Source organism: Vombatus ursinus, unplaced genomic scaffold (genome assembly GCF_900497805.2).
Source record: "Vombatus ursinus unplaced genomic scaffold, bare-nosed wombat genome assembly UNPS02004437.1, whole genome shotgun sequence".
In the NCBI taxonomy this organism is placed as follows: Eukaryota; Metazoa; Chordata; class Mammalia; order Diprotodontia; family Vombatidae; genus Vombatus; species Vombatus ursinus.
In genome coordinates, this window is record NW_020944215.1 from 107,780 (window position 1) to 131,218 (window position 23,439).

At 44.7% G+C, this 23,439-nt stretch overlaps 1 protein-coding gene across 1 annotated transcript; it reads left to right on the forward strand.

Annotated features, from left to right (window-relative positions):
* The first annotated feature begins 8,091 nt into the window (after positions 1–8,091).
* Positions 8,092–10,085, forward strand: GPR119 (G protein-coupled receptor 119). The gene has a single exon (XM_027836281.1). The coding sequence runs from the start codon at positions 8,290–8,292 to the stop codon at positions 9,277–9,279; it is 990 nt and encodes a 329-aa protein (XP_027692082.1). The 5' UTR covers positions 8,092–8,289; the 3' UTR covers positions 9,280–10,085.
* The last annotated feature ends 13,354 nt before the right edge of the window (positions 10,086–23,439 follow it).

Here is a 23,439-nt window from a genome sequence, read left to right on the forward strand (position 1 = left end):
ATCTGATAAGTTTGAGGTAGTATTTCAAAGTTGTTTTAATTTGCATTTGTCTAATCAATAATGATTTAGTGAATTAATCATTATACAAAGACTCTGAGCAGATGCATAAAAGAGAACTGGGTTCAGCTCCTGGCTCCATCACTTACCAGCTATGTGACCATGGACCAGTTACTTAATCTGTCTGAGCTTCAGTTTCTCACATTAAAAATGAGTGCGATAATACTTGTAGTACCAGTGTCACCCAGAGGTATTTTTTGGGGGGAAGGGGATAGTGCTTTGTAAATCTCACACTCAAATACTCCAACGGAACTTCAATCTCACCAAATTGGGTAAAATTCTTTCCCATAATGCAGACCACAACCCACCCATAAGTGTCCATCCTATGCATTCCTTATTCATATCTTTCCTTTCACAAGTTCATACCAATGGGTCCATCCAATGTAGTGAGGGCTTTCCTTGTTTTTTCTTGACATGGTGATACCAGTGCGGCATCCAGGCTGACCTTCATTTATCCCTCACTCTCACTATTTGACAAGGTCATCTTCTTTTTTCTTTATAACATCATTCACACCATTTCTCCTGATACTTCCCTTCTTTATGCTTTGTGGCTTGCTCACATGCACCCACCATATGCTTCCCCACTGCCCTTTGGGAGATCATCAATTTCAAATCTTCAGAGACCACAGTGTTCCATGATGCACAGCCATGCAACATTACCAGAGGAATATTGGTACTAATTATAATATATAAATGGAATGGAATCATATTGTGCCAAGTTCAGAGGCTAGCTTCATTCTTTGTTTTCGTTTTTTTAAGACAGATCTGGAGATTTCAGCCAACTGCACAGCTAACATGAATCAACAGTATAAAATGGCAGCCCGAACAACTGAACACTACCTTGACCTGTGTGTGGGGGCACAGTAGTCAGGGAGGCCCTAGTCCTGCTCCCCCCACTCTGGTCTGGCCACCTCTGGAGCGCTGGGAGGTCATAAAGGAGCTGAAGCACACCAGAAGAGAGCTACTAGAATGGGGGGGTAGACTAGAACGTGAGATAGGAGGCTGAAGGAGGGCCCTTGGAGAGGTATTCAGTGTGCACAGGAGGAACACTAGAGCTCTCTTCAAGGATCTGAGAGGCTGCCTGTGGAGGGGCCTCTGGAGGGCAGCACTAGGAGCGAATGGGTAAGAGTTGCAAAAACAATTTGGGCTAACTTGCTAACCATGAGAGCTCCCCACAAGTAGAGCGCTGAATGACCACTTGTCAATGATGTAGAAGAAGCGTCTGCTCAGTTATGGAGTGAACCAGAGGGACTCTCAAGCTAGAGCTAGAGGGGCCCTCAGAGGCTACTTAGTCCAACTCCCTCATTTTACAAAGGGGAAAACTGAAGCCAAGAAGGGGGAGGGGGCTTGTCCAAGATCCCCCATAGGCTCCTAGAACTAGAGCCAGAAAGACCCTCAGAGGCCATCTAGTTCATTCCTCTCATTTTACAGAGAAGGAAACTGAGGCCCAGGGAGGGGAAGGGACTTGCCCAAGGTCATCCAAGTAGTAAGTAGGCTTAAACTCAGCGCTTTCTTCCCTACTCCAAATTAGGCACTGTTTCCGCTGTCCTGCTGTAAGACAAGTTGGTCTCTGCCACCCTATTCTAATGCCTCATCATGACATGAAGGGGACTCTGAGTTCTTAAACACCATACTAGTGATGCATAAACTCTGCAAGCTGTACCAAGGTACATTGTGTCTATTGTTTGGTCACTAACCTGGCTAAGCTGAAGAGGCTCATTAGCTGGTTGGCCTCAGGGTGACAGCATTTTCAGCCACAGCAGTTCTCAAAGCCACAGAGTAACAAATGATATTTTTTTAATTTTTTTTTATTTTGGTGAGACAATCAGGGTTAAGTGGCTTGCCCAAGGTCACACAGCTAGTAAGTTTCAAGTGTCTGAGGCCAGATTTGAACTCAGGTTCTCCTGACTCTAAGGCCGGAGCTCTATCTACCTCGCCACCTAGCTGCCCCCAAATGACATTTTAAAAGCCCTTTTATATACATATATGACGTAGCAGAGTTCGTAAAATCTCATCAGAGCCTCACAATGATCTGATGAGGTAGGTAGCACAAGGATGATTGTTTCCATTTTGCAAAGGATGAAAGTAAGGCTCTGAAAGAAGCGATATAATAGAAAGCACACAGGGTATGAATCCAGGCTAACCTATTAGCTGTATGTATGACTATTAACAAGTTACTTTCCCTCTCTGAGTCTCGGTTTCCTCCCCTGCAAAATGGGGATAATACTTGTCCTAACTACCTTCCATGATTCATGGACTCAAAAGACTTTGAGTTGTGAGGAAACTCGGAGGTCACCCTCTGTTCCAACCTGTACTGTACAGAAAAAACCAAGGACTTATGACGAAAGGGCTTTGAAAACCACAAAGCCCTAGAGAAGAGCAGCTAGGTGGTGCTGCAGTGCACCAGCCCTGGAGTCAGGAAGACTCCTCTTTCTGAGTTCAAATGCGGCCTCAGACCCTTACTAGCTGTGTGACCCTGGGCAAGTCACTTCACCCTGTTTGCCTCAGTTTCCTCGGCTGTAAAATGAGCTGGAGAAGGAACCATTCCAGTACCTCTGTCAAAAAAACCCCAAATGGGGTCACAAAGAGTTGTGACTGAAACAACTCAACAACAACAGCAAAAGCCCTATAGAAATATATGAGTTTCTACAGTGCTAAGTGACTTATCCACAGTCCCACGGCTAGTAAGTAGGCCTTGTGCCTCCAAAGCTAGGGCTCTTTCCAGGGCACCCTGCTGCTTCTTCCCAGAGGCCAGGCTGCCTGACTGATACAATATACATGCCCAGTCTGGGACTTAGTTGACTCGGTGGTACTATGGTACCTGGCATATTGAGAGGGATAGAGACAGAACTGTGATTTCATTGGTAGAGGGAACTTCCAAGAAAGAAATTTCCCTCTATCAATGAAGCTGGATACCTTCTCTACAACTCACAGTCTTAAGGCCTTGCCTAGAGCACTGAGAGGTTAGGTAATTTACCCAGGGTCACACAGCCAGAATGTGTCAGAGACAGGGCTTGAATCCAAATTTTCCTGACTCCCTCTATACTCTCCAACAAGTAGCCTCTCTCTGGCACATAGTAGGGCTTAATAAATGCTTGCAGATTAAGTGAGTGAATGAATAGGATTAGAAAGGTGCTGAACTCCTGGAAGCCTAGGGATATAAAAGTAAACAAGATGTGGGTATTGAGTTCATTTGGGATTTGAACACCTACCCCATCCACTTACTTATGAAAAAAGCCTGGTAGCAGCTGTTGCATACCCAGAAAATTCAAAGAGGGCTCTGTTTGCCAATCTCCTCTTAGCCCTTAGTTGCAGAATCAGGGTGAGTGAGGTGGGTCTGATGCTAATAAGGGGTCAGAGGCAAAGATGTAGCTAGATTTGACTTCTAGCTTGACACAGCTGTTTGCTGAAGAGCAAAGATGATATCTATATGGAAAGTTTCGCTGTGTTCCTTGGATGGAAGAGAGAGTAAGGAGTGGAATCACAGGCTAGGTTCAGCTCCTCAGAAGTAGGGCTAGAAGGAAGCAGAATGAACAATAAGCATAATGAACCAATAATGTAAAAGATAACAACAACCCTCCCCCTGCCCTGCCCGGGGAGGGAGGGGGTAGTGGAGAGGGGGAGAGGACTCCTGACTGATTCTAATGACTCATCTTAGTAGGAGAAGATTCATAAGCAAACACATCTTCCTCCACTCAGTAGAGCGGGTGAGTGTACAAGCGTGGAATAACGTATATACTATATACACTGCTGGTCAGCTTGGCTTCAGTATTTTCCTTCCTTAGGGGAAAGAGGTCAGTGAGGGCCAGGGGAAGTTGAAGAGAAATGACTATTGTGCCAAAAACAAAGAATACAATAAAACTTTTGGAAAAAAAAAGACAGTAGCTTTGCTCTAAAGATTAAGAATCTTAGGGGCAGCTACATGGTGCAGTGGATAGAGCACCAGCTCTGAAGTCAGGAGGTCCTGAGTTCAAATCCAGCCTCAGACCAAACACTTGACACTTACTAGCTGTGTGACCCTGGGCAAGTCACTTAACCCCAACTGCCAAAAAAAAAAAGATTAAGAATCTTCTCCACTGATTATTTATTCATTCACACTCTCATCAAAGTCAAGGCTAAGGCCAAGGCAGAATCCTGACCTGTCCAGGGCCATATTGGTTTTAGGAGATGCCAAAAAGGTTGCTGCCAAAAGACGTAGGCTCCACAGAATGAAAATGGAGAGTGTAAAGAGCTGCTGGAAGAGGAAATAGCCTTGTCCAAACAGAGCACACACACACACACACAGTCGAAAACCTCACTCCATAGATGTGGAGCTAGAAAGGACTTTAAAGGTCATCTCATTTTACAGCAGAGGAAACTGAGGCCCAGAGAGGAGAAGTGACTACCCAATGTCACACAGGTAGGAAGTAGCAGAGCTGAGATTTGAACCCAGATGTCCTCCCACCAAGGCCATACTACCTTCTGTTTATTTTTGTACCTTCTCCCCTGCCCCCATCCCAGTATTGGGCACACTTGATTATAAACTGTCTTATTCTCTAATTGTTTCAAAGGACCTTAGGAGGTCATGAACGAGTCCTTAGATCTACTCCCTTCCTTCCACAGCCCACACTAATAATAGGAGGCTTTGCAAAATGAAGACATTGTCAAATCACCCCCATTGTTGTTTCAGAAAAGGAAGAGAAAAGCCTGAGGAAACAGGGAAGCAGATTCAGCTGGAGAGGAAGGTTTCCAAAGAGGATTGTACTTGGAGGCAGAGGACCAAGGTTACTAATGTGGGTTATTAAGGTAGGCTAGCTCAGTGGTCTCATACAATTCCCTTCCACTCTCTAGGCCTATTTTCTCCACTCTAAATGGAGGAATTGGACTTCTGGTCAAGATGGCTGCCTGAACTGGAGGCAAACTCTCCCATACTTATTCCAACAAAGCCCTGAAATTCACATCAGTTCAAATAATAGTCAATAAATCCGAGAAATTATATAGTAAGTTACTTCTTCCACTCCATAACTATTAAAGTCAGCCAAAAGTCCATGGGAAATAGAAAAGGAAGACACTCTGGAAAAGCTAGCACCAATGTGACCAGAGATGAAGTCAGGGTTGAGGATTCCCCTCAGAAAGTCCCAGAATGGGACTAAGCAATGTGAGTTCCTACAATGGGTACTTGGATGTGCTAGTCTCCAAACCACACACTTTCATCTAGCCCAGACCTGCACAACTTGTAAACTTCATCAGGGTTGCAGATAGGTTAGACTAGAGACAGCCTGATGGTTGATTGCCGAGGTTCACGTGACAAACAGGAGAGTGCACAGTGGCAACCCTACATTTTTCGCTGGGCCACCTAAAATCCTTTGACCGGTGGCAAGTGGCCTGGGGGCCATATGTTGTACAGGCCTGCTCTAGACCCTGTCTTGTGTTGTCCTATATCTTAATGGGTTTTAATCATAGATACAAGTCCACCAAAGATGACAGTGGCCCAGCCTCTCTGGCTCTTTGAGGGCCCTTGGGAGCAAAGGGTTATGGGAGAAGGCTTCATGGAGGGAGTAGCACCAGAGATGGACCTTGAAGAAAGGAAAGGATTCAACAGATTGGGGATGGAGGAGCATGTTTCAGGCCACTTTCCCCTTAATGCCCTTCTGAGATAGTGCAAGTGTATTCCCATTTTACAGTCGAGGAAATAGAGACTCAGAGACAAGAAGTGACTTGCCCAAGGTCATGCTGCTAGTCAGTAGTAGAATCAGGATCAGAATCAAAGTTCTGTCCACTATATTGCCATTGTCTGTAACTGTAAGTGTGAAATCAGATTGAGTGCAATCCTCCTAATCCAGAGTCACTAATAGGCACCTGAAAGAATACGAGTTGTTCTCAAAATTGCCACTCTGAAACGTAGACTGATGAAAGAACCTTTTTGCTATTTTGCAGTGCGTCAACAGACTGTCCAAACAGACCAGAAAATGTCTCTGCCCATGGCTCTCCACTTCCTCACTTAATCCCCTATCCTGTTTGTGCTTCCCCCTAGACTGTGCAAACAAGCTTCTAACAGCTCTTCCTCTCTCTCCCTTCTTGGTATCTAAGAAGAAAGAGAGTAGCAGGTGAAAGGTTAATTCTAATGGATCTGTGCAAATGGGTCTGTGACTTTAAAATAGGATGAAATCCACATGCTGAGCTGTGCAACCCTGAGCAAGTTATGCCTCCTCTCCAAGCCTCAGTTTCCTCGTCTGTAAAATGGGGTGAAGAACATGAAATGGATCCTGACGTGGCTGTTGGGAGGCCCAAGCAAGACAACGGTTGTAAAGTGCTTTGTAACCACGGAGCCTTAGAGAAATGGGAATTATGATTAGCATGTATTTTCCTCCGAACCCATTTCACTGTTCTCAGTGACACTGATTAGCTAAGCTCCCATCTCTGAAATGCTGCCTCCAAGTAGTAGAGAAGAGTCTACTTTCTCTCACGCATCTTAATCCACAGACCTTGGAGATCTGGAAAGACAAGTATAGCAACCCCTTCTTGTAAGTGCTTAGATAGAGCCTTGGGGGAAGAGAATGAGGCTGAGTTCCACAACATAAGAAAAAGGGAAACAGGAAAATGAATGCAAAGAAATCAACCCGAAGAAAAGTGTTGTCATTGTCATCTTCATCGTCATCGTCATCCCTGAAAGCAGAGGCATCAAACACATAGCCTGTGGACCACAACACTCTTGAGTGTGGCAGAACCAGATTAAAATGTAGTTCCTATATGATTTTAATGTGTTGCTGTGCTACCCAAAAAAAAAATGTATATATATATAAATGTGTGCGTGAGGCCTTCAGAGGTCCTTATGTATCATTTAATGGTCTCTATTTCTACTTCAGTTTGACACCACTTCCTGCCTCACACGACCCAAAATTCAGAGCTGAGAAGGACTTTCCAATATGGGGTATAGATGGCCGGAGCTACTAGGAACAATCTAGTCCAAACCCTTGGCTTTATAGAGGAGGAGATTGTGGCTAAGAGAACTAAAGTGACTTGACCAAGGTCATACAGCTAGTAGGTAGCAGAGCCTGTATTTCTAGAGCACTTAATAGTATATGGCATAAAAGATCTCAGTGGGAACATGCATATGTGTGACCAAATGAGGAGATGGGTTCGTCACATAGTGAGAGGGAAGAATAAGAGATGGCTAGCCCAAATGCTGCCCTGGTACCCACAAAACAGTCAGATCTTCCTTGGAGGAATTACCAAAAGAAATGGACAACAATCACATTGGGTTAAAAGCTGTGGAGGGACTGCAATCTATACCTGCACAGGGAATAAAAATGGGAACAGCCACGCCAGCGTGGCCATATGTCCATCTGTAGTACCCTTGTGTCCTGTTAGAGCACACTTCACAGCTAGGATCTCATTCGTGGCTCACAATAATCCGGTTCACTGTGTAACTCAAGGATCATCCCTCCCTCCGCCCCATTACGGATGAAGAAAATGAGGCTGGGGGAAGGAGGGGGAGTGAGAGGCTCAAATTCAATGGGTGTGAGCCACAAAGCTAAGAAATGCTGAAACGAGGATTTGAATCTAGTCCTTTTTTCCTGGGTGACTTAAGTCACCCAATCTTCCAACTGAACTATTGTACTTGTGAAAATTACCTTGGACCCTGAAAGCAGCTCATGTGTGCCTACGACTCTTTCTCCATACAGCTGTTTCTGATCATCTCGCCTGATTGCTAGATGAAAGGTGCTAATAATAGCAACCAAGAAGAATTATTTTGCTAATACTTGAGGTTTGGGAAGAAAAGAAGCGGAAGTTTAGTTCATGTTATGGAGGAGGAACGAGCCTGATTAGAGTCAATTGCATCTCCAAACAGACACAAGACTTGACAAACGGCCCCATCCCTTGAAGCAGTAATGATGACAGGGAGTCAGAGTGAGACAGTGTGTGCCAGGTACTTCGGAATTGTCTAGTAACTTGGTTATGGGAGGGGGAGGGACTTGCCCAGGTGGGGGGCGGGAGTAGGGGGAGGAGGACCAGTCTGCACTGAGATCGTTGCCCTCAGAGAGCAGAGGAGGCGGGAGTCAGAGGACTGAAACTGCCAGTGACCCAGCCCCGTAGAAAAAGAAAAACTCAGTGAGAAGATCCTTAATGAGGAGCAGAGAGTGGGTCTGAGAAGTTCTTGCGATCTGTTGGCTCACAAGGGCATGGGGCTTTCCCTCACTGCATCCTAAGACACCAGAGCAGAGAGTGAGTCTCCCTTTGTGACCAGAAGCCATGGATTCCACCTTTTCTTTTGGGGTGATCCTTGCTACCTTGGCCTGCCTCATCATCGCAACCAACGCACTGGTGGCTGTGGCAGTGTTTCTGCTGATCCATAAGACTGACAGCATAAGCCTCTGCTTCACCTTGAATCTGGCTGTGGCTGACACCCTCATCGGCGTGTCCATCTCCGGCCTCATCAATGACCAGCTCTCCGGTCCACCCCATTCAACACAGAGGGCCCTGTGCAGCCTTCGTATGGCCTTCGTCACCTCTTCCTCGGCAGCCTCAGTCCTCACCGTGATGCTGATTGCCTTTGACAGGTACCTGGCCATCAAGAGGCCCTTCCGCTACTTCCGGATCATGAGCGGGCCGCTGGCTGGGACCTGCGTGGCTGGGCTCTGGTTGGTGTCCTACATCATTGGCTTCCTCCCAGTGTGGGTGCCCTTCTTCCAGCAGGGCACATACCAAGGCCCTTGCAGCTTCTTTGCCGTGTTCCATCCCCGTTTCATCCTGACGCTGTCCTGTGGGGGGTTCTTCCCGGCCCTGCTGCTCTTTGTCTTCTTCTACTGTGACATGTTCAAGATTGCCTCCCTGCACACCGAGCAGATCCGCAAGATAGAGCATGCAGGAGCCCCAGAAGGCCATTGTCCTTCCCCCAGGGTTGCTGGGGACCTCAAGGCCCTCCGAACTGTGGCTGTACTCATTGGGAGCTTCACACTGTCCTGGGCCCCGTTCCTCGTCACTGGAATTGTGCAGGCTGTCTGCCAGGAATGCCAGCTCTACAAGTACCTGTGGCTGCTTGGTGTGGGCAACTCTCTCCTCAATCCGCTCATCTATGCCTACTGGCAGAAAGACGTGAGGACACAGCTCTACCAGATGGCTGTGGGAATGAAAAAGAAATTTGTTCTGCTTTTCTTCCTCATCTTCCCCCAGGATCCTGGTCCAGGGGAACCCAGGGAAAGTTCCTGCCATATCGTCACCATCTCCCATGCCCACCTGTAGGGCTGAGACGGTAAGGGCAGAGAAGCTTGCAAATATCCCTGGGGTCAAGTTCTGGCTCTGCCATTTCCTCACTCTGTGCCCTCAAGCAGGTCCCCTTCCCCCCTCTGAGAACACGGCAGATGATTTCTTGGGCTCCTTCCACCTTTGACATCCTATGACTCCCTGTACGTCTTAAGGTCCCTCTCCAGGTCTAACCTCCTGTGATTCTGTAAAACACTCTTCCTTCCCTCCTCCCCTGGCCCTTGAACTGGAAAGGCCAGAAGCTATATCCACTCAAGCCGGGGAAAGAAACCCCACTGTCAGTATCTTCAGTCTAGCTGAGGCAGGGTCCCCCGACCTCTGCCCCTCCAAATCCCCCCATTGGGAAAAAAAGCCTCCTGTCCCCTAAGCCATCAGTTGGGATAAGTCAGTTTCTCCTCCTGTCTAGGGAGAGTGTCTGATCATTCTGTGCCCCTGGAAAGTTGGGTATAAATCAAATGTTACTTCAAAGGATCCTTGTATGGAACAAGGATCACCCTGGGTTTATCTTCCCAATTGATATTTTCATATTGTGGATTTGTATTTGTATAAGAATATTTGTACCAGCAACCTATCCCCAGGTTTCTCCCAAGTACTGTGCCCAACCTCGTGGTATTCAGAAAAGTGTCTCCTTGGGGCAAACTTGATTCCCCCAAGCGTTTGTCCCCTTTCCCATTTCTGTCTCTTTCCTCTGTGACTAAGGAGCAGGTACCTGAGATGTTTCCTGCCTGCTTCCCACCCACATCAGCGATATGTAGCTGGTGGGTCCTCAATAAATGCTTGTTACCTTCAATGCAGTAATGCCTCTAGGAGCCTTAAGACTCAAAGCCCAGGGTACTGGGAGTGTGGGGAGACAGAAAAAAGAGGGGAGGTTAGAGGGCTTTGCTGTCATAGCGTCACCACTGCAATCCACACCTTAGAACCACATGGTACCGCCTAACCTGGCCTCCCCAGAGTCCGACATCTGTGTTCACCCCAACCTCTTCTCCAGCAATCGCCTCCCTCTGAGGCTAGACCAGGCTCCTGCGCCTCCTCCAACATACATCTCCCCCAACTACTCCTGCTGCCGTGAGGCACCCTGTGGAGAACAGGGTAGGGGTAGGGGGTACCTTGCTGCCTGGGAAATACAGAAGCACTTGGCACTTGAGAAGTTTACATTACTCCTGAGTTTCTCCTGTATACAGAAACACAAGAAGGGCAAAAAGAGGTTCCCCACCCCTGTCCCACTGCCTGACCCTGCAAGCCCTTCTGATGGGGTGCTTGGGTGCCTGTGCTTGAACCCCAATTTCATCATCAGATCCCTCCCCAATAAAGAGGCAGGACAAGAGGAGAGGATGAGGAAGGAGTGGTTAAACAACAAATCCCCAAACTGGCAGGGCAGAGGGAATGAAAGTGAGGGAACCCCTCACTTTCCCTTCAATCTCTTCCACCAGCCCCAAAGCTAACCATTTTGCACAGGTCCATGAACAGGCCATTGACCTGGAGGCAATTCGAAGACTAGTCAGTGAGGAAATGTGGATCTGTGGGGGTTGGGATGGGGGAGGACTGAGGCAGGGGTGACCCATGAATTCAACTCACACCCCAGCCCAAAATATATGACTAACCTCTTACCCCGCCCCAGTCTTCTCCTACAACAAATTCCTAAAGGACGGAATTGTCAAAGTCAGCAATCACCAACAGCAGTTTACATTTCACTGTCGAATTCTCCTCTAGTGGGACCCAAACCAATACATCCCAAGTCCTTAAACTGAGCTGTCTCCCAGCAAGGCAGCTGAGCAAATAAGCTAGACAGAGCGCAAGGGAAAGCAAGCTTTAGAGGTATTTTACCACAGTGAAGAGTAATCCCTTTTTGTTGAATTAGGCTTCAGAGTCAAATCTCCTTTGATAAGGGCAAACCACACCTGATCTGATGACTAAATCAGCAAGGTACCAGAGGGCTCTGGGCTGTGGTGACCTCATCCAAAAATAATCGAACAACCCAGATAAATGCCAGCTCTGCTCCTTACTAACTGCGAGATCTTGGGCAATTCACCTAATCACGGTCTCCGTTTCCTCATTTTTTAAATGAAGGGTTGATTTAGATATTTTCAAAGCTTTAAATCTCAAAGATCAGATATGCATCTAGATGATTCCTATAATTCTATGACATTACAAGGACATGTGTGCACACACACACACACACACACACACACACACACACACACCTCCCTGCCTCTCATTCTGCTCTTCACCAGGATTCAATTTCCCCCAAACCAGACCTATAACCTGCCCTGGAGGCTCATCCGCTATTTCCTGGTTCTCCAAGACTTTGATCAGACCCCTTCATTCTGGCTCTCCCAGGATGACCCACATGTTTTCAGTCATCTTCCCACTGCTAAAAAAAAAAAAAAAACCCCAAAAACACCAAACTCTCCTTACCCTAGATATCCTAATGCCTTATTGGCCCAAAATGGATCAAATAATTCCCTTTGACAGAACCTTCCAGAGCTGTATGTTTTGCTTAATATAACAACTTAGAAGAAGAAAATCCTTGAGATTTTCTTGAAGAAAACACTAGACCATACCCTATACATTCCCACAACTGGTAAACAACCATGTTTGACCATCATGAGGAGGGAAGAGCAGTGTGTTTAGCAGCTATAGGAGTACATGCTGAGTCAGTTGGGCCTGCCAGATGCCATCTACAGAATGGTGTTCATGGTCAGCTGGGGAGATCAGATAATACTCTACAGCTTCCCTGCTTCACATCTTCCAGAATAAAACAATCAGGTGCCCAAATTCAGGGAGTGCTACAGCAGAAGGGGCATAGGCTTTGTAGTCGAAAGACCTGGATTCAAATCTGCCCTTGGGCAAATGACTTCCCCTCTCTGGGCCTCAGTCTTATAAACATCTATAAAATGAGGAGGCTGGGGGTAGATTTGACAATCTCTAAGACTCCCTTCCAGCTCTAAATTCTGTGGTACTATAAATTTAAATATTAGGGGCCATCAGGACAAACTGGAAAATTCTACTTGAAAGCCTGAGTCCCCATGCCCCCCCACCTCCTGGCTATTAAAAATAAGTGGCCCTTGAACATAAAGGGTGGCTGGAAAACTGCACTGGGGGTGGGGGTGAGGGGGAAGTTGCGGGGGGGGGGGGGGTGTGCTATAATTGTACACCTGGCCTGAAGACACCATCATTAGGAACATTGTGTTTAATAAGCCGCTAAGAGCTGAGGTACAGATTCAGCCAAGGAGATCTAATGCCTTTCTTTCACAGATGAAGGGAAGGCCCTGGAGGGTGAACACTTAGATTTTATCAGGCACTCAATGTACAGTCACCAAAAGAACTTACAAAGAAACCACATTAAAAAAAAAAAAAGCCAGTTCAAAATGCCTTAAAAAAATAGTCTGTGACCTCCTAGGAGAAACATGAGTCTGCTACAGTAATAACAATAATAATAATAATAGCTGACATTTACAGAGCCCCACAAGATTTCCATGGCACTTCGTATCTATGATCTCACTTCATTGCCACAACTGTCTGACATAGGCACCCCTCTTTTTACAGAAAAGGGAAGTGAGCCTCAGAGAGGTTAAAGGACTTGCCCAGGGTCACACAGCTGATAAGTGTCTAAGGTGGGGTCTGAACCTGACTTTTCCTAAAACCAAGTCTAATACTCTATCCCAGGGGTGGGGAACCTTCGGCCTCAAGGCCACATGTGGCCTTCTAGGTCCTCGGGTGTGGCCTTTCAACTGAATTCAAGGGGATTTGGTCTGTGAAGTTTGGATTCAGTCAGAGGGCCACATTTGAGGACCTAGAGGGCCACATATGGCCTTGAGGCTGAAGGTTCCCCACACCTACTCTATCTACTACACTCTGCTGACTCTTCTGTATCTAAAAAGGCAGCTAGGAGTCATGATGGCTACATTGCTAGTCTTGGAGACAAGAAGGCCTGAGTTTGAATCCTGCCTAACCTTTCTCAGCCTTAATCTCTTCCTCTGTAAAATGGAAATAATAACAGTACACACCTCACGGAGCTGTTTCAAGGATCAAATGAAATAACATATGATCAATACTTTGCAAACCTTAAAATGCTCTATTGATGCTAGCTATTATTATTAAACAATGAAGTTTACATAAGTTATCAACAACAAATAGCAAGATAAGGTTTAATAACAATTTAAATGCTTTATGGTAACAAAACACATTCCTGTTTACAAAGTGATCCTGACATCCTATCTAGGAAATAGATTAAGCTAGGATTATTATGCCCATTTTCCAGATGAGGAAGCTGAGTCCCAAAAAGATGAAATGAAGTTACATGCCCAAAGTCACAAAACTGGTAAGTAGAATTACCAGAACTGGAAGGGTCTTGAGACTCCCAAACCAGAACTCTACCCATTACCCACATCGCCTCAAAAACAAAAAGGAAGCAACCTTGAAGGAATATAAACTCTTAGTCTTCTGGACATGCTCTTCAAATTTGCAGATAGGAAAGCTGAAAGTGGTAGACAGCTAATTCTTTAGATGATGGTTCAAGTGCAAATAAGATCTCAACAGGTTAGAACACCAGGCCAAATCTAGTAAGATATAATTGAATAGGGATAAATGCATGGGTTTCCAAAAATCTACCTCCCAAGTACAAGATGGTGGAGGCGGCATGGCTAGCCAGAGAGAGCCCTTGGTCTGAAAAAGGACTAGGGACTTTAGGGCACTGCAAACTCAATATGAATCAACTGTATGTTATGGTACCCCAAAGGGCTAGTATGATCCCAGGCTGGGTGGAGAGGCATCCAAAATGAGGGAGATGATTGTCCCACTCTGCTCTACTTTGGTCAGATAATAAAAGTAGAGGACGGAGTTCAAGGCTTGTCACCATATTTTAGCAAGGACACTGAGAAGCTGAAGAAAATTCAGGTGAAGGCGCCCACAACAGCAAAAGGCTTCCAGGTCACATCATGAGAATCACTTAACACAAACCTGCACGACTTAGCAGTAGGTAGGGGCCAAAATTAAAATAGGCTAAACTTCTTCGGGCCACAGATAGGTTTTTAGCGGCTCACTTTCCAAGTAAAGGTATAATTGGTGATTAAACTATTTTGCAAATAAATCATATTTTTAAAAAGGGAAATTTCAATTAATAGCAATTAATTATGCTTATTATTTAAGATTTTTATCATGAAATCACATTAATGTTTTAAAATTTTACTTCGCTAAGCAGTACAAGTTTTAATAAATTTTTTAGGTTTTCTTACTGTTTACATTTAGTAATGACTGAAAACAGTGAAAAGAGACTCTTGCTCCTTTCGGAACAGAAATGGTTGGTTACCTCAGGTCATGTGACAAACAGGAGAGAGTATGCAGTGGTAACCCACCCACCAAGTTACATGCACAAGCACAATAGTGACTGGTGAAAGGCAGGTGAAACAGGGCATGGACAAAGCACTCATTACATCTTTACTTTCTTTTATATCCTCTACATTTTTTGTAGGCCGCCTGAAATCCTTTGGTGGCCGCAAGCAGATCCACGGGCCAAATGCTGTGCAGGTCTGAGTTAAAGGAACTGGTAATGTTTAGCCTGGAGAAGCCTTAGGGAAAACACAATAGCTGTCTTCAAGTATTTGAATGGCTATTGTGTAAAAGAAGGAATGTACTGGTTCTGCTTAGTGTCAGAGGACAGAACAAGGAAACAACATGTGAAAGTTGAATGGTTGGAGAAGAGGCACATACAAGCTTGATAGAAAAGGGAAAACTCCCTAACAATTACAACTGGCTAAAAGGGTTGGAGAAGAGGCACACATAAGCTTGATAGAAAAAGGAAAACTCCCTAACAATTACAACTGGCTAAAAGGAGAAGCGGACAGCAGGCTCCTTCTCCCCTCACTAGTTATTGATGTATTTATTTGTTTCTATATTTGTTTTATATTTAATATATTTATTAAAGATTTATTGTTTGTATTATTAATTGTTCATTCAAGGAATGGATGGGTGGGCACTTTTCAATATGGTTTAGAGGGGATTCTTGTTCAGGTCTAGTTTAAACTAGAAGGCCTTCTGAGATCCCATCCAACTGAGAGATTCTGTGGGCTTGTCAAATAATAGCAAAGTATTAGCCTTCTTGGGGCAGCTAGGTGGCGCCGCAGTGCACAGAGCGCTGGGCCTGAAGTCAGGAAGACTCCTCTTCCTGAGTTCAAATCTGACTTCAAACACTAGCTGTGTGACCCTGGGCAAGTCACTTCACCCTGGTTGCCTCAGTTAACTCATCTGTAAAATGAGCTGGAGGAGGAAATGGCAAACCACTCCAGTATCTTTGCCAAGAAAACCACAAATGGGATCACCAGGAGTTGGACATGACCAAAAAAGGACTGAACAACAAAAACAACAAGCCTTCTTACAATAAATCAGGCAGTCAGTTAATAAACAGGTATTAGGTACCTACTATACACAAAGCACTGTGCTAAGTGCTAAGGATACAAAAAGGCAAAAGACAGTCCCCACCCTTAAGGAGCTCAAAATCTAATGGGGAAGACAAGCAAACAAATACGTACAAACAAGCTATATACAAGATAAATAGGAAATAATTAAAATAGGGAAGGTGCCAAATTCAAAAGGGGTTAGGAAAAACTTCCTATAGAAAACGGAATTTTGGTTGTGACTTGAAGGAAGCCAGGGAAGCCAGTAGATGGAGATGAGGAAGGAGACAGTGAAGAGTCAAGAATGACACTCGCAGGGAAGCTAGATGGATACTTTCTATCTGTGTGACCCTGGGCAAGTCATTTAACTCCAGTTGCCTCACCAAAAAGCAACCACAAAAAAAAATGAATGACACTTGGGTTGTGAGCCTAGGGGACTGGGAAGATGGTTGGTGCTCTTCACAATGTGGGGGAAGTTTGGAAGGGAGTAGGGTTTAGGGGGAAAGATAATTGGTTCAGTGATGGACATTTTACGATACATACAGCACACCTAGATTGAGATGTCTGAAAAGCAATTGGAGACGGGAGATTAGAGGTCGGCAGAGAGACTAAGGCTGGTTAAATACATTTGAAAATCATCAGCTTGGCGATGATAATTAAATCCATGGGAAATAACAAGATTACCAATTGAAGTAGTATAGAGGGAGAAGAGGGCCCAGGACAGAGTCCCCTTGGGACATGCACATTTAGTGTGCATGATCCGGATGAAGATACATCTAGAAAGAGCAACAGGAGAGGGAGGAGAACCAGGAACGACAGTGTCAAAGGCTGCAGAATGGTCAAGAGGAATGAGGACTGAGATAAGGCACTGGATTTGGCAACTAGGAGATCATTGGTAACATTGCAGAGAAGTTTCAGCAGAATGATGAAGCTGCTATTTCTGAGTATCTGTGGGATACAGGATTTAGGTTGCTTCCTCAGGCGTGAAACTTCCCCTTGAAACTTTTAAGAGCCTAAAATGTACGGACCAGACTGAGACAAATTTTGTTGTTGTTGTTCAGTTGTTTCAGTCGTGTCCAACTCTCCGTGACCCCATCTGGGTCTTCTTGGCATAGGTACTGGCGTGGTTTGCTATTTCCTTCTCCAGCTCATTTTTTACAGATGAGGAAACTGAGGTAAACCGAGTTAAGTAACTGGCCCAGGGCCATATAGCCAGGAAGCATCTGAGACCAGATTTGAACTTAGGAAGATTAGTCTTCCTGACTTCAGGCCCAGCACTCTATCCATTGCTGTGCCACCTGCATGCCCAAATACTGAGACAAACACACAGGCCTTAGTTTCACCCTCAGTAAAATGAAGGGACTGAGTTACATAATCTCCAAAGTCCTTTCTACTTGTAGGCCCTAGGATTTTACAGTAGTTCCGGGAGGGGCAGCTAGGTGGCACAGTGGATAGAGCACCAGCCCTAAAGTCAGGAGGACCTGAGTTCAAATCCAAACAAACAAACAAAAAAAAAGAAACAAAAAACAAAAAAAAAGAAACAAAAAACAAAAAAAAAATCACAATAGTTCAGTGAAATAAGATGCTACTGGTGTCCAAGTGAGGGAGTTATCTACACTGACAGGTTCAAGGGGGGAATGGTCTGATGTGTGGGCAGAAGTGGAGGTAAACTTCCTGCTTAGTCTAGAATCCAGTAAAATAGGAATGAAGCTTTAGGGTCATGACCATCACATTCTCATCCTAAACACGAGGCAGAAGTGAGAAATGAACATGAGGAACAGTGCCTGGAGGCACATTTTTTTCACTATCCTAAATTTTGTTTATTAAACAGTAAGTCTACAAACTAATATGCATTAGTGGTAATAACTGGAGAAGGAAATGGCAAACCACTCCAGTATCTTTGCCAAGAAAACCCCAAATGGGGTCATGAAGAGTCAGACTCAACTGAAAGGACTAAACAACAGTAGTAACGATGCAACTGGATGTTACTGTGCCTTCTGCAAGCAGCATGACAAGATCCACTAACAGTATGATGGAAATTGTAACCCTTTCCAAGACCCTGGCTTTTCCTGAGAACAGACATGAGTCTGCACATCTCACTGTGTTTGTATACTAGTTTGGTGATCCACTGAGTATCAGGGTTTTCACTAATAGCTTTATGGAATGGGTCAATAAAAATAATCTCAAAGAATTTGTAGGTTGTATCTTCACCTACCCAGTAGGAGTTTAAGACTCTTAGAGGCCCATAGTGGTGTCCAGCATGCTATTTAGCTATAGCTGGCAAACTTCAGTTGACTGACACCATAACGCCCATGTTTATCATAGGTTGCACCCTTGCTTTCATCCATCACAGCAAATGTGAATACAGTAGATGACATAACCTTGCTTAACCTTGTATCTCAATATTTGAGATTTATTTATTGGGTCTGGTAGGCCAGAAGGCAGATAACAGGAAGTTATACAATGCAAGAACTATGATAAATCTGTTTGTTCTTCAATGATTTTTTTTTTGATGGGGCAATCAGGGTTAACTGACTTACCCACCATCACAAAGGTAATAAGTGCCAAGTGTCTGAGGCCAGATTTGAACTTAGGTCCTCCTGACTCCAAAGTTGGTACTCTATCCACTGCGCCACCTAGCTGCCCCTCCTCCGATTCTTGCAAATATTTATAAGCCCCTATCCTGGCTTACACCTGATAGCAACCACCAACTGGAAAGTTTGGGGGGTTGTTTTTTTTTTACCCAAAGGAAAAGATTTTTATTACAGAACGGTCAGAACATAAAAGTGGCCCATCCAAATGGTAAATTGGGCCAAGGCCACAGTAGCTAGAGAGAATAAGAGGATGATGACAGTTGTTAAGCCAAGCCAAGGATACCACACCCTAGCTGGTGCTCCTTAAAGATGATGGAAAAACTCCAACTTTTCAGCCATCCACTGTTCTCCCCCCCCCCAGAAAAGGTCAAGAGCAACAAGGCTCATTCCAAGACCACTGTACATGGATGTGGTCTGTGTACATGTACGCAAGCATGTATGCATGCATGCGTGCATTTGTGTGAGGGAAGTATAAAGCCCCAGAGAAGAAGCCACAATTTCATCTGCAGAGGACAAGAAGCCTTGCCTTTCTGTCCTGGGTTCTAGGGGTCAAGGGCTGGGATAAAGTACCTTCATCCCCTGTGGAGTTGCCCTGGCAACATCAATCATTCTGTAGCTCGCCACTCACTAATGGATCTCAGCCACAGGCACCTGCTGCTTTTTTTTTTAAATATTATTTGAAAGTGGAGCAGTGCTGCACCTACAGTTTAAATCCACCCTTAGATACTCACTCACCGGGGGAACTTGGACAAGTCACTTCACCCCTATCTGCCTCAATTTCCTCAACTGTAAAATGGGGATCATAATAGCACCTATCTCAAAGAACTGTTGTGAGGATTGAATGAGATCGTGTTTGTAAAGCACTTAGCACAGGGCCTGGCACATACTAAGTAGGTGCCTAATAAATGCTCATTTCCTTCCTTCCAGTGTGCTTCACTGCATTCTGGTTCAATCCCCTCATTTTACAAGGACAAAACTAAGGCTCAAATTGGGAAACTAAAGCCCAGAGAGAAAAAACTTCACCTAAGGTCATGACACTATGTTGTAATTGAAAGCATGTTGAATTTGGAGTCAGAAGACCTGAGTTCAAGTTTTTCCTCTCTATTTATTAGCTGTGTGACCTTGAGCAAATTCCTTTCCTTTTCTGGGCCTTATCTATAAAAGGAAAGGGTTCTTAACCTGGGGAGTCCGTGTATAGGTTTCAGGGTATCTGAACTTGTACGTGTCAAAAATCTTTCTTTTCTCTCACCTTTGGTTTTCTTTGTAATCCAATGTGTCTTAAGCATTTAAAACCATGATTCTGAGAAGGGGCCCGTAAGATTCCCCTCCAGAGCTGAACTTTCTCTTACAGTTCCCTGCAGTAGCAAAGTCAAAACTCCAGGCCCTCAGTTACCAACGCAATGCTTATTCTGCCAGAGAATCAGAAATGGCAGAGACCTTGGAGATCATCTAGTTCATTTTACAATGGGGAAGCTGAAGCACAGAAAAGGTTTGTCCAGACTGGTCCAGAGTCAGGATCTGAGCCCAGGCTTTCTGACTTCGGGTCCAGTGCTCATTTCCACAGAATCCCCGCTAGGCTCCTTCAGCTAGGCAATGTTCCTCATTTGTAAGACAGCTTGGGCCATCTGAAAGTGTCTTTGCAGACAGCCTGACAGCTAGTCAGGAAACCACAGGCTCACATCCTTGCTGAAGGGGGAAAGACTCACTTCGCCTAATGGATCGAATGCCATAGTGTAAACTGCACATGAGTTTAACACGCTGCTATCTGGCCATATGTTCCAGGGATTTACAAGCTGTTGGGACCAAGATCAGCACCAGGCTAGAAGAGCCCTCTCATTAGGAGTCCTGGAAACGTCTCAAGCAGCTGCTAGGTATCTTCAATTTCTGCCTTGCGTGCACGAAATTCTTCCTGTTTTTTTTTTAAATCTATAGACAGGCTTACAGAACACAGTAGTTGAGGTCCAGGGAGGGTACATGCCCAAGACATCACATAGGTTTGAATCCAGGCTCTCCTACTTACTACATACAGGACCTCTGGCAAGCTCCTTCTTCTTGCTAAAATACAGTCAAGTATATATGCATATGTGTGTGTGTGTGTGTGTGTATATATATATATATATATATACATACATACATATACACATATATACACACATATATATACACACACACATACATATATATATATATATACACATATATATAAATACACACACACACACACACACACACACACACACATATATATGTACTGGAAGAAATACAAAGCTTAGGTAAGACAAAGGAGCAGCCTTCATCAATCCCAGTGTCAAAAGCTCAAAGATGTGTGGACGAAAATGACCTCAGAGGCCATCTAGGGCTAATCCCTCATTTTACAGAGGAGGAAACTGAGACCCAGAGAAGGGAAGGCCCAAGGCCAAATAGTTCAAATTTGTATAGGGTTTCTGACTCCTGGGGGCTAAGATATAAATGCATATAAGGATTTTGAGCTGAGAGGGATTTAGAAGGCATCTGGCACAACTCCTTCATGTTAAAAATAAAACAAAAATAAATACTAAAAAAAAATGAAATAAAATAAATAAATAAAAATTTAAAAAGAGTCCCAGAGATATAGAAAACTCTATCATATGATATTACATGATAAATACATTATGGAGGTGCAAGTGCTACGTGAGGTCTCAGGTAGAAAAGTTATCCATCAGGGGAGCTAGCCTTTTAAAGGTGACATTTTAATTGGGCTTTAAATGATGAGCAGAGACATGTAATTCGGGGGAAAATAAAATATTAGTGGATAGAGAGCTAGGCCTGTAGTCAGGAAGACCCGAGGTTAAGTCATCCTCCTGACATGCACTATATGATCCTAGGCAAGGCCAGTTAATCTCTCAGTGCCCTGGGCAACACTCTAAGACTATTGCAGAGATGATGTCACTCAGAATTGATAGAGGGAAGTGTCTTCATCCAGGAGCTCCCTAGATCAGTGAAATCACAGATCATATCCCTGGCAGGAGACAATACGGCGCCAGTAAAGATTTTTGAGCAGGAGTGATATGACAGACCTACACATTCATAAATAAGAGATTTTTCTGGCAATTGAAGGATCAACTAGAAGGCATAGACAACGGAGGTGGGAAGACCTAATATGAAACAATGGCGACAGTCTAGGCGGATGGTAGTGAGAGCCCCTACTAAAGTGGTGGCAGTGGAAATAGAAGAGAGGCTGAATATGAAATATCAAAGACAAAAGAGAGGGGAAAAAATCAAAGATAATCCCAAAGTTATGAAAATAGAAGAATTGGTGAATGGTGGTACCACACAGAAATGGTGAAGTCAGAATGATGAACAAGTTCAGGGGGAAAGATGGTGAATTGGGTTTTCGGCATGTTCAGTTTGGAGTGCCAATGGGATGACCAGGCAGAGGTCCTGGAGGCCATTTCCAGGGATAGCTATCCCAGCTTGGTGGCTGATCCTAAAACTGGGATTTCCCATCCCAATATTGGGTCACATTTGCATTTCTTACAATAAATCCAGTTCTGTATCAGCCCTGTCTCTCACATTTATATCAAGCGCACACACTAAGACACAGGTCACCTCAGATCATGAGGAAGATTCTGAGGCCCACCTCATTAGGGGAGACCATGGATCCTTGGCTCACAGCTCTGCCTCAGTGGTTTTTCTTGCAGACTGGACAATTTTGAAAATCCCCACATCACTGACCCAGTGCTGTGTTACTTGTGTAGGGAGAAGTGTGATACAATAGAGACAGTACTGGTCTTGGAGGGGGGCGGGGCATCCACAAAATTTGAATTTGAATCAAAGCCCTGACAACTCACTGGCTGTGGTCCTCTGGACAAATCACTTCACCTCTCTAAGGCTTCCATCTCCTCATCAGTAAAAGAGGCATGAATAATGTCTCCCTCTGTAGGCTGCTGTGGGCATCAAATGAAATAGCACAGAGGAAAGCATTTTCTAATTAGAAAGCACTCACTGTGTATACACGGGGTTTAGGAATGGACCTTACACATTGTGCGTATGGCACAGGTATAAAAGTTTTAACTATTACTAGCCTTCATGCATCAGTTCACAATGTGCTTTTACTTCCTAAGTCTTCTGCATCTGTTTTACTACATGGAAGAAAAAGGGCACTACTACCACTAAATCACCTGGGGGAATGAGGAAAATAGGATCAGAGGGCAGGGGCTGACAGCTAGGACTGCAAGTGCCCTTAGATAATGCCAAGTCCAAGGAAAATGAGGACCTGAGAGGGGCAAAGGTGATAGCGGGTAGCCGACAGCAGAGCCAGAATTGCCATGGGCCAACTCAGAAGATTCCATTTGAGGGGATCATAAATCAGAGGGACAGATGAAAACCAGCTTGTAAATGAGGATATCTGTTAGACAAAATCTCAGCCACCAAAAATGATCTATTCCAGTGATGATCATATTTCCTAAATAAACAGGAAGAAAGAAGAGGATGGGTAGTAGAATCTGGAGGGAGAAAAGCCAAAACATAGGAAGACCCTGACCTCTGGAGAGATGGCTAATACTAATGGCTTTCTACATTAAAGGAAGAGCCATTTACCATGATGGTACAGCTTGTAAGCAAGGAGCTGTGGTAGAAAGTAGGGTCTCCCGACTCTAACTCAAGTCTTTTTTCCTTTCCCCCACCCCCTCAGCTCCCTGCCTCTCCATTAAGGCAAAAGGAGCCAGGATTTGAAGGGAGAACTACACAAAGAACCACAGTTCAGAAAATGCTTTCCCATCTACTCTCTCATGGGAGCCTCAGGATACCTTTGGAAGGCAGACAGGGCAGGAATTAGCCCCATCTTCCAGAGGAGGAAACCAAAGCTAACAGAGGTCAAATGACTTGTGGGCTGCTAATTGATCACATGGTTATCGTCCCTGCATACAAATCCTTCCACCCAGTAATAGGAAATACTACATCTTCTATACAAACTGAGAATTTTGTCATCAATGAAAGGCACCTAGAAAGCACAGTATCCAAGGTCTAACCTTAAATGTGACTGCTTTAAGATAATTAGGGAGATATCCCTCTCCTCCTGCCCTCCCTTCCCCACGGTTATCTCCATCCCTTCTGGAGTATGTGCTATTCGAGGAGCAAAGAGGAAATAATGACAATACCCAAGCAATCCTGTC